This window comes from Manacus vitellinus, unplaced genomic scaffold (assembly GCF_001715985.3).
Source record: "Manacus vitellinus isolate BGI_N305 unplaced genomic scaffold, ASM171598v3 scaffold_0_pilon, whole genome shotgun sequence".
Taxonomy (NCBI): domain Eukaryota; kingdom Metazoa; phylum Chordata; class Aves; order Passeriformes; family Pipridae; genus Manacus; species Manacus vitellinus.
In genome coordinates this window covers 5,911,535-5,923,635 of record NW_021938789.1, presented here as the reverse complement: position 1 = coordinate 5,923,635, position 12,101 = coordinate 5,911,535, and the positions used below count along the sequence as shown (strand labels likewise).

The window sequence follows — 12,101 nt, the reverse complement described above, 5'->3', positions numbered from 1 at the left end:
CCTAACTTCCTGAAACTCCTGTTTCTGAGAATTCTGTAGTATTTGCATAGTAGGCTAGCACTGTGCATTATCCATGTGCAGAATAGTTCTTGGCTTGCCACAACCAATTCTAACTCCCAAACTTGCAGGGTTACTGTCTGATTTATTTTGCATGTCTTGGACACTTCAGTGCAGGCAACTCTGCTTTGTTCTCCTGGGAAATGAGGGCTACCTGCTAAGAAAAAAGGTAAATGCAGAATATTGTGGTTTTGATAAGTATTTTATTAAACTCTGCTCTTTTTTGCCAGAATTCTAGAGAAATTTCCAAGTTACCCTATTGCAAGCTATCAGGTGTCCTGTACTGCTAACTTGTATTGTTTCTCTAGCTGTGGAAGTCTTTTTTCCCCCCCCCCAAACCTGCAGGTATCTGTTACACCATAAAGCATCGTTGTCCTTGATTCTTACTGAGCATACTGGAATGTCAGTGGCTGGAAAACTGTATTTATAAAATGTGATAGGAATTTACAAAATATGGTTCTGTTATTAGTTACCTTTTCCATAGGTAGGTCAACATGTAGGCTGTCTGGCTCTGTTTCTGTTAGATTTGTTTATCCATAAACCAAGCATTGTTCTTCCTTTAGTCTGACCTTTGGCAATCTCCCAGAGATAAAATTCTGCAACCCCTGCTTTTGTATGTATTTTTGGAATCCTTTTCGAAGCATAACTTTTGACTTGTTTATGCAGGTTCTTTGCCATAGTCAAAATACTTGAACTTTTCCTATGATGTTCTGTTCTGTTGGTTGGGGGTTTTTTGTTTTGTTTTGCGGATTTTTTGCTATGTGTTTGGGTTTGTTTTTTTTTTCCAAAGTGTAAGTTGACCTAGAGGTGATCTGAAGTTGGGAGCAGGGAATGTAAGAACTGGCAGTCACTGTGTCTAGTGAATTATTTCTAGGAACCAGTGTTACCTGGTCATGAGTACCAAGTGCTGGCTTTTACCTGTGGAGGATGTAGATTTAGGGCCTTTCAGGAGACTTTGGTGTGTCTCCTGACAAAGGTGCCTTCTCAAGTCCGTCAGTTCTCCAGTCGTCGTGATTTATGTGTCAGTCTTGTTCCTCCACTAATCAGGTAACAAAAATTTCTTTGATAGAATACGTTGCTGGTTTTTCAGGGTTTATTTTCTCAGCCTCTGGAAATTGTTTAATTTGCAATATCTGGAGGTGAGAACTCTTTATTCTGTTTATTGAGGGTAAGTTAGGAGAGTTATGATTGGTACAAAATGCAAACGGTCATTGGAGGATGAGAAGAAAACAATATTATTATACCTTTTGCCTAAATTCCATAATAGAACGTTTCCTAGGTAGTGTTAATTGAATTAATACTATGTCAGATAAGGTGACTGGACACTTTTGCTCACAATGCAGCAAATATTTAATAAAATTTATCTTATGTTTTTTGCCTAATAGATGCTCTATGTTACTTAAAATGTTTTGTTTCAGTGTAGTTTTCTGGATGCCTTGTGGAATAATGTCTGTGGAGACATCTCTTACACTGCTTATGTGCTCAGTGTGGGTTTACCTAGTTCTGAGGATTAGTATCTGCTTACTTTGTCTAAAGTCCATCACACATGGAATTTGTGTGCCTTGGGTAGGCCGAGGGGCTCAAGACCTTAGTGCTCTCTCCTTGTGTAGTTTAACAGGGATTGTCAGGGGCTTCCCAGCAACAGCTGAAATGAACTTTGACTTGCCTGTGTTTCTTTCTTGCTTCTTAAGAATACGTGCAAGTCTGATACTCATTTGAAAAAATGTCTTTCAAGATAAATTTGCTCTACAAAATATGAACCTTTTGAACTCTCTCCACTATCCTTATTTTTCATCTGCTCTGCTCATGAGACTGGTAAGTCCTTCCAGTACTTAATGTGCATGACTATTCCACTTGTTTTGTCTTCTGAAAATAACCTTCTCAATTGAAAGACTAATTAAAATTTGAATGTGAGTGTGCATCTTGAGAGCAAGAAATGTTGCCTGTGTTTTTAAAACTTGTAACAAAAATTTCTTGCAATTGCAAATTAGTGTAGGGTAAACACAGATCAGAAATTGCATCAGTCTGCATGAGCAGGGTCAGTGTCTAGATAATTTTCATACTTTTTTTGTTTCTGTACTCCAACTGTCTTTTTAAGAGTAAGGAACACATTTACTTGCAAATGTAATCTATGCTAGATCAGTGTTAATCTACCATAGAGCAACATGTGCCATCTCACTTTTCTTTTGCTTACAATTGTCCTTCTGTGCTGCATGCTGGGAATTCAGGTTCTGCAGAACTTTGTCTAAGGAGCCATGGCAAAATAGTCACAGCAACACAGTTAAAATTCAGATTTTCTGAAGAACTCAAATACTCTAGTCATGAAAACTCCTAAATCCTAGGCTCCTCTACCCTTTTGTTTCAGGAAACTGGTATACCTTGGAAATTCTGGGGAAAAAACCCCACCCTGTGTGTGTCCTGGAAGTCCAGGTGTAGGGGGGTGTGTGTGTGCACCAACAGGTGTCAGTGGGTGTATATGTGTCCACCTTGCTCAGCTCCACCCTCTGACAGCTACTGTGTTGGAGCCCATCCTTTTTTTCCTGTTGTTTGTACCAGAGAAATTGTTCCTTGACTCTGGTGGTACCAACTTCAGGAGTATCTGGTTGGGCACAATATTGAACCTGCCTGGCTAGAGGAGACTTTGAGACTTTTCAGGGAGGAGATTTACAGCTGACTTCAAGACCTGGAATAAATTGGCAACAGAAACCGTGGCAGCACTGTCTGCTGCTTTTAGTGGATAGGTTTATGGACAGAACTGGAGGGCTTGGTGGGAGGTGGTGACCTCTTGAGAGGTGACTTCACATAAGAGACTATCTTACTTGGGACAAAGCACAGCTGAAACGTGGAAAAAGTGAATTTTTGTGGAGCTGCTGCTCAGAACTCCTCACATGCTCATTGATAGTGGCTGTTATCAACTCGTCACAGGGCAGTAATTGCTGGCAGTTGTGTTCAGACTTCCTGTCTGTTTGCAAAGAGGATTGGAAAGAACTAGATAAACTTGCTGCTTCAGTGGTGATGCAGGACCTTGTTTAAAAACACAAGCTTGAAAAAGCTGTAACAGGTGCCATATGGGTAGGTTTGACTTGATTACTTGTTATTGATGTGGTTATAATTTTATTTTTTTTTAATTTGATTGAGGCTTAAAGCCTGCCCATGACAGCACACAAAGCTACATAAGTACGGGCAAGACGTAAATGTGCAGTGCATATATGGCAACTATTCACTAAGTTTATCTTAGCAGTGCTTATAGAACCAAAATGAAATGGTTCTTAAGTTTTATTAAAAAATAAGAATTTCCTGACACTGCTGAACTTGTCTCTTGGTATTGACTTCCTCTTTTCCCCACAGAAAAGGCAGCTGGGCAGGTTAAGATACAGTGGTGATGCAGTATCTGTATGTTCAAGCAAAAGATTGTTCCATCTCTGTCCTATATCACAGGATGGTATTTGTATGTATGTAAAAATTAACTCTGGAGTTAGAATTAAATTCTCTTCAGGCAGGTATTTCTACTTCTTAGCTCAATTAAAATAACAAGGTTAAACAGCTGTTCGGTGCCAAATACCGTTTTTAGGGAACTGTGCAAAAAGCAATTTTCTATTTGAAACGTGACCTCAATTTAACTTCTGTGCTTGGCTTTTCTAAAATAAGAAGCTGCAGACACTTAGTGTAAAATAGTTAGCACGTACAATGGGAATGCAGATGTAACCCGTGACACTTTAATGGCTCCACACTAATGATACTGCAGACACGATGTGTCATGTCAGAAATTCCTGGTAATGTCCCTATTGTAAATCAGCAGGATGTGCTCTAATGGTTGTGAAGAGGACAATGAGACCGAGATAACGATCAGCATGTGATCTTTTCTTTCCAGGCACGTCAAGCCTTTTCTACATTCAAGATCTCAAATTAATTTTGTTATCCTAAAGCACTTGTAATGAAAGTTTGGTATCTTTTAGCCTAGCATTTCTGAGCTCGTCTTTGGAGTAAAGGTCTGTTTAAGTTTTGTGGGGTTTTTGTGGGGTTTTTTTGGTTGGTTTGTTTGTTTGTTTTGTTTTGTTTTTCCCCAAGTAGAGAAGTTTTGCTTATTATTAACCTGTATTTTCTGTTAGGCAAGGTCTCCTTAAGTTACCTTTAAAGTGGAATTTTTCTTAGTGAATTTTTTCAGAAGTGAGACTGCTTAGTACTTTTCTTGGAAATCCGAGGGAGCTGTGTTAGCATGGGAAGAAAGTAATTCCATTTTGTGCTGTGGCAGCAGAAAAATTGAAGGTTTTACTATATATATATGGCAGAAATCCTTACTTCCTTCTAAGGCAGTTGCAGTAGGTATTAAGTAGGCTAAATAACCATGAGCCTGGGAGAAATTCCCTTCAAAAAGATCCCCTATTTCGGCAGGATGTTTTTTGAAACCCCTTTAGACCTTAAAAAGGGCACTTAGTGGTGAGGTAGAAACTGGGTCCATGCACAACCTTTCCTGTTAGGATTTCTTAGGTTTAATTGTAACCTGGAGCTACAACTAATTTATAAATTAAATTCTTGATTTTTATTTATGGCACCTCTGATTCTGTGGTAATTATGGAAGTTTGATCATATTTTAAGGGTTTGCTTTCAGTCCAGAAATCTCAAGTAGTGTTTTTGTCAGGACCCTGTGGTGGTGTCCTGATTTTTTGCAAAGCTCTGCAGAAATTGAACTGGAGAACATGCCATAGTTTGTTTGTTTGGGTTATTTTTCCTGTTCAGTTTTCTAAGATCAGCTGCAAATTAGGTGGCATCTCTTCTGCTCCTTCCATGCCATCCTGACTATCTTGTGGTTTACTTTGGCCTGTTCCAGTCAGGGTAGATCATGGTTTAATGTCCTCAATCAAAGCAAGAACAGGTTGTAGTTTGCTGTTCTACATCTGATTGTGCTGATATGTGGCCTCTGATAATATTATGCCTTTTGGGAGTTTTGAGACTTTTTGGAGTTCATAAGGAGTGTGGACACCAGCAAAACACTAGAACTCAGGCCCAGACAGAGAGCAGGGGAAAAGGAGAGTGTGGAATGGGAGTTGTCCGTTGACCATGCCTGGTGCTTTCAGTTCAGTATATATATATTTTAAATTAAAAGTGAACTGACATAGTACAAAAAGGGGAAGAGATGCCTGGTGCCCTAGAATGTAGAGATAGAGGAGAGTGAGCTGAGCAAGTGCTGTGCCATCTGCTAGATAAGCTGTGGAACAGATTATTTATTATGATGGTCCCTCTAAAGGGAAAGTAGATAGTTAGGACTGTGGAATTGAATTGAAAACAAGTGAGTGAGATTGACCTTTCCAGTTTAGTTCATCTTATGCAGGCCCTTGCAGCAGAGAGCTGTTCTATTTTATCATTCCAATTCATCTTTATTTTGCTCTGAGGATAAAGATCTACTGCTGCTCTTAAAATCCCTCAGAGGAGATTGGGGGGATTGTTGCTTGTATATACCCTTGTGCTAGCAACTTCTGATGTGGATAGATAGGGAGAGAAAATTGCCTTTAATTTTCATGTTATCGCAGTGCTAATGAAGTGTGATGAAAGCCTTTTACTTGCAGAAGAGGATTTGAATGTGCACAGAACTGTCACACAGGTGTGCTCCTTAGGGGGCTCTTTCACTGTCCCTGGTGCTACAAGTTCTTGTTTTCTCTTAAGACAGTCTGGAATTCGCTTTTGAAGCAGTAACAACCCGAAAGAAAACTTCTTGCAAGAACAACCAGCCTGCCTAGCATTGTTTATCCTGTTCACATGCCACGATTTTTATGATGTTATTCCTGTCATGCTTTCCTTTTTACTCTTATATATATTTTAGAACTTAATTGATATTTCTCCGTTTTAAATTAACTGAACATATATGTAAAAATTAATCTCTTTTCTGTCTCTCTTTATATATTATTTCCCTGGTAGCTGTGTCAAATGATAATATAAATCCATCCTCTCTGGTCTTAGATGTTATGAAATGGGCAAGGGTGAGAAAATGACATGCAGAAACCCTTCAGACCAATCAGAACGGAATCTGTGTATTGACAAGGTGAAGGAATTGCTGGCGGAAAGAAATTAAATTCAACTGAGATACCTCTCTTGGAAATTATTTTTGTGATATTCTCTGTTTCCCAGCAGTTGATGAATGCTTTAGTTAGCTTATAAATCTGTAAGCAGTCTCACAACTGTAATGATGAGCCATGGGAAAGTCTCATAACACTGAAATAGGAGTATGCTAGTTAGAGAGAAAAAAAGCAAAACTTTGGGTTTGATCCAGTAGTTTACCTGTAGGATTATAATGTCATGCTTCGAAAAAAGGTGAAAGGGGGGGGAAATGGCAGCATGTTTCTATGTTTTTCATGTTGTTACTCTTTAGTGCTTTCCCTACAAGTGTTTACTCTGTATCTTTATACTGTTTCTTATTTTGTGTGGGGTAGGGTAGGAGAAAGCTGAGAGGGGTTTGTAGAAGTACAGTTACTGCTTAGCTTTGACATCAGTTGTAATTGACTTGCGTGTGATTTCTGTACCTAAACACTCTGTTCTTATCTTTTAATATGATAATCTGTTCCTGGTTTGAATTTCAAGGTAACTGTATCCTTGTGATACAGAATCATGTGATAATTTGTATAAATATGTGCATATTTAAGGATGGCAGTGCACCCTATTAACTTTATAGTACACTTTAACACGCTGACGTTTTTACCTCAATTGTCTTCCTCATATCAAACATTTCTCCTGTATTGCAGCAATGTTCTCTCTGTTGGTGTAGCTGTGATATTTTTCGTGTCAGCTGATACGAAGTGGCCAGGAAATACAACTTTTTAGTGTCTAGGTTGTTCCTATTACAGATTTAGGAATTAGGTTGTTCTTATTATGGATTCAGCCCTTTTGGAACATGCAGCTCAATATACTTCTATTTACCAAACTTCCACACTTGATGTGTATGAAACAGTCTGTACTCAATGAGCCAACACACTGGGCATTAGGGTAGTAACTGTAAGGAAAACAAGTAATGGCAGACTGGAAGCATCCATGGTTTGAAGGTGCTAGAGCTGCCTGCTGATTGCAGCAGCAAAAATACTTTTGTCTCAGGATTATTTTTTTTTCTTTTAAATGAGGGAGCAAAAATCTATAGTCAGGTTTCCAGAAAAACCTACCACGAGGTGAGTAAATAACTGAGCCAACCTGTATATATTTGAATACTTGCTAAACTAGACAATAGGACAAAAGAAAATTTGTTACATTAATAATGCAGACATGCTGTGGGTGTAGAATATCTATTGTACTGCTGAAGGAGCTGAGTGCATGAAGTCTGGTCTGTACTGCATGTCCAGTTTTGGAAAAATGTAGCTGTGGTGTAAAAATGGAAGTTTGGCCTATCGCTTTATGATTAAAAACTAGCAACGTCAATAAAAGTAATTCAGTTTTTAGTGGCTTTGTGCCTGGCTTTGACTGTTCCTGCAGTGTTTAAGCTGGTTGAGACATTTCAGAGTTAATAAAATGTCTTCAGAATTAATGTGTTTTGATAGCAGCTTTTAAGCTTATTCAGGAAAAATAATCTTTTATGAAAGCAGATCAAATACAGTAAAAGGCTACTATGTCTCCAACTTTTTTGTGATTTTTGGTAGAAGTGTGTTGTAACAGACAGGTAGAGAATGTTTACTCAGCAAGAGATTGTGTCTTAGTGGTTTTTTAAAGGAGTGAGGCTGAATGGTCTAGAAGGAGGCTAAAAAGGAAGGCCACCTATAGAAAGTTGGAAAATGAACTTTTTTTTATCTACTAGAAGTTATTATTTAACAAAGTCCATTGCCTGGTATGGTGATAATACTGCATGATTTATCTTTTGAGAACGGGAAACAGTGTCTGTCAGCTCAACCACGAGAGGAGTTGGAATATTTGATTGGGATACATAAGGTCAGCAGATTGTCTGTCCTTCTGTTTGTTATAATTAAAAACCCCTTTTTCTTAATCAAACTTTTTTTTTTTTTAGGAGTTTGTTTACCAGAAAGCAAAGTGCAAGATTTGAAAAACAAAATGATGTGGGATGGAAGTTTTTTGGAAAAGTACCTCTCAGAGAAAACTCACAGAAAGATCCCAAGAAAATGCAAAAGGTATTTGTTTTGTCCTGTGTTAGGATTAATGGTGAATGTAGAAGCCAGTTAAATTTATGATCTGTATATATGACTGAGCAGCCTATTTCTTTGATGAGTTGTGCACAATTTCTTGGGCAGTAGCAAAGAAGGTTCTTAGTTGAAATTTTACTTCCATTATAACAGTGTCATTCAAAAGAATGTGGTCATCATATTGACTACTCCATGAAAACACATACCACTTGGGTATAAAGCATTTCTTGTGAAGATTCAGAGTATATGGTTTTTTGTTATTTTTATAATCAAGTTTACCTAATTTGAAAATCTTTCTAGTATCTTATTCTTGTTCTGGCTTTCACTGGTTTGTGGCCTTTATGTCAAAGATCCATCTATAACAGGCTGTTTGAAGGGAAATTGTGGTCTTCTGGCCTTGGCTTATTTTTGCTTTAATAGTAATTAAAAGTACATAACTTCAAGATAAAGTGAACGTGATAGAGTGCCAGAAACTTGTGTTAGAATGCTTGTTTCACCCATTCCTTGTTTTCTGAAGTACTTGCTGTTTGGAGTTGAAATTTTCCATGTGTTGGCCTTGATGAAAATTTGGTTATTGACTTGAAATGTTGGAACAATACAGTACAGTTCAGGGTAAGTGAGAGGAATAAATATTTTTTCCTTGTCCAAATAGCTGGATTTCAATACACACTCAAAACGGAGTGTGTATTGAAATTATTTATTGAAATGGTTCCTTCTTTGCATATCACTTCTCAAACTGTGGCATTATAACATTGTTGAAAACAACATTTCAGAGAACTGATTCTAGTACAGATAGACCCAAGCATTTGGCTAGTGAATCAAATGACCTGCCTTTCCAATGGGGAAACTCTTGTGAAATCCAGCTATGTGGGCAGCAGTTCATGAGCTGCTCTTTCAGTGACAAGAAAACAGCCTCTTTCAATCTGCCTGACTCGATCTGGGGGTTTGGGATTTCATATAGGCATGTCATGGGATTTCATATAGGCATGTCATGGGATTTCATATAGGCATGTCATGGGATTTCATATAGGCATGTCATGGGTTTGGGCTTTTGTCATATTTTGCTCGTCGCTTCCTTGTTCAAACCACTGTGGGAATGGGGAGGTTTGCATGGAAAGAGAGAACATGTAGTAAGAACTTCAAAACCAGCTGCAGTGTGTGAAATGCAAATGCTCATTTGAAGGACTGTGCTGCTTAATTTAGGGTAAAGTACTCTGGAAATCCATGTGTCATGTCACTGGGCTTAGCTGTAGTTGGGCTGTTCATAGAAATGAAATTCAGGCAGCTTTTTGAACTTGTCACTGTGATCAACCATTCAGACTTTATCTACAGCTTGTCTTGATACAATTAACAGTTCTGAAGTGTTCACCAAAGATTTTTCATGACAGAATTGAAGAGGCCTAATAATAACAATGCTCTGACACTTAGCAGTATATTTTATTGTAGCACCTGTTCTTTAGTAAGTGGATAAATAATTTATTAATGTTTTTTGGTTTTTGCTGGTACTGTGAATATTATTCCTATACATCCAAACTGTCTTAAATAGTGAGTGTTCAGTGTTCCAAGAGCATTACAACTTTGAATGGTTGTATTAAATGTGTTAGAAAAAAGTAGCTATTAAAGATTTATGTGGTATGGCATCCAAACATTATTGAGTTTCTGGCAAGACTGCAAGTCTAAAAAACAATTGTCTCCAGTGCCTCTTGGATAACAATAACTAATCCTTCCTAATTGATTTGGCACTTTCCTGAACTTATTTTTGACATGCAGGCTTTCTGAGACAGGAGTTGTGCTGTAAATCACTAATCTGAACCTCACCAACATCTAAAAGCACAGTCCAGGTACCCCTCCCAGTTGCTTTAACAATGACAGAGTAGCACTTGTGGAGTTTTTGCCCATTTAGAGGCACAATTTTAGCCCTTTGGTTTGTGCCTAAAGGAGTGGTGGGTGTCTGAGTGAAGGAGGTGACAGCATAGGGCTATTGGGATGATGCCTGTTGGCCAACAGCAGTTTCTTCACCTCTCTAGAAAAAAGAGTAGTAGGCCAGAGGAATTAATGCTGCAGCTCTATTTCACCCTTGAGGTCTGGAATTGATAACCAGGTATCTGGGGAACCCCATTTGATCTTACTTCCTTGGCATGAGCTCTTCGTGCACAAGAACTAAGATGACTGGTCCAGCAAGTGATCCTTTCTCAAGTCTGCTTTTGCATTTGCTTCTGTACAGACATCAAAAAACCCCCTTTGTACCAGGTCACTAATTAGACCCTGTGACTATCCCATTCATTTGGCTCTGTGCTCCTGTAATGGAGTTCATTGGTACGTTTGTGGTTCCATCTTCTCATACTTTTTTTTATATCAATGAAAGATTATTTGTTTTCCAGAATGAGATGAGCAAAGTTGACTGCAAACTTAAATGGTCTTCTGAATGATAAGGATTGATGTGCTTTTGTGCATATTTTTAATACTTATGTAAGGGGAACAATCTTTAGAATATGTTGTTATTGTACATTGTTCTTATAATTTCCCCATAATAAGCTCATTGAAAGCTTCAATGGGATTGAAAGCCATTTCCAAGGAAAAATGCAGTTTTAAGATAAGTGCTTATGTGAAGTACAAAAGAGGAAAAAAGGTAATTGAATTGTGAAGTAGTTAAAAATTGATCTTAGGAAGACCAGTTCTTTTTTCCTTCCTGCTTTCTTGCTAAATAAATAAATGAATGAATGATGAAAACTCCAGCCCCTCAAACATCAGTTGCCATTTGCAAGTTGCATCTTGTTAACCCATGGCTGGAGATGGCTGTACATGTACAGCTGAGCCAGGCACGGTATGGAAGGAGAAGAAGCATTTTTTTCCCCTTTGACCTCGCACCAGAGGAGTAGTCAGACAGGTTTTTGAGCACATAAGCCTTTTCTCAAGTCCTGTAAAAACTGTTGTTCAGCAAGTGTATATAGAGCACAGCATCAGTACTCTATTTTAACAATGTAGGAATTAACATCACTGCAGCTAAGCTGTTGCTTATCCTACTTTTAATGCTGGTAATATACGTGAATAGTAGTCTTCTGATGAAAAATCAATATTGATGTATGCTCAGGTTGAGTTGTTTTACTGGTCACCAAGAGCTTTCTTATAGTTTTTATCCAGTTAAATGTTTTAAAGCTTAAAAGCAGTCAGAACGAGTAGTCTTGGAGGAGCTGGAAGTGTGCTTGCAGTGGAGGTTTACATGATCAATTTTTTATATCAGTTATCTTCAGGAATTCTGCTTGAGCAGAACTGGTTACGCCAGTTGCTTTTGCAACTGTGAAAATGCACTAAAAGTCAGTGACGGTACCTCACTGAGAATCACGACCAAAGTGGAATTCTCTCCCCTTCCAGTAGACTGAGGTGGGTTGTGCAGCCACTGTTTCTTTTAGAAACACTTCAAGATTGGCAAGCACAGAAGGTTTGAATATTGTATGTTTGCAACCTCTCCTCCCCCCCTTTTGTTAGTGAATTCTCTTAAAAAGAAATTCCTTTAAAAACCTCAAGAAGAGGCAACCAGCATATAATTTGGTTGTCTCCTCTCATGTGATCTGTCTTCACAGAACTTGTTTGCAACTGGTTAGTCAAGATTTTGTGTATTAAAAGACTAAGTGTGCAAGTTTGGAGTTGGCTTCCTGCCAAATCTCCGAAACTCGACAACAGGGTCTCCTTCCCAGAGAGGGAAGGAAAAAAAAACGAAAAACCAGGCAGCCAAAGTTCTAACCAAAAAATATATATATATTATGTATAAAACAGAGATATACAATGAGAATTATATATATGAATCTATGACCCCAAATAGCTTCCCGAAGTCGAAGGGAAGAGGGGGGAAGGGAGAAGGGAAAAGGATAAAATAGGGTGAAAAGGGACAAATAATAAAACAGATCTACACAATCTAAAAACCCAGCAAAGCTG

The 12,101-nt window shown here is 38.2% G+C and overlaps 1 protein-coding gene across 1 annotated transcript in view; it reads left to right on the top strand.

The window, feature by feature from the left end:
- The window catches only part of TBC1D14 (TBC1 domain family member 14), a 74,768-nt gene that overhangs the window by 14,447 nt on the left and 48,220 nt on the right, over nucleotides 1-12,101 (top strand). Inside the window, exon 3 of the mRNA XM_018089046.2 lies at nucleotides 8,036-8,156. Within this exon, the coding sequence (XP_017944535.1) occupies nucleotides 8,036-8,156 (121 nt within the window). The remainder of the gene's footprint in view (nucleotides 1-8,035; nucleotides 8,157-12,101) is intronic.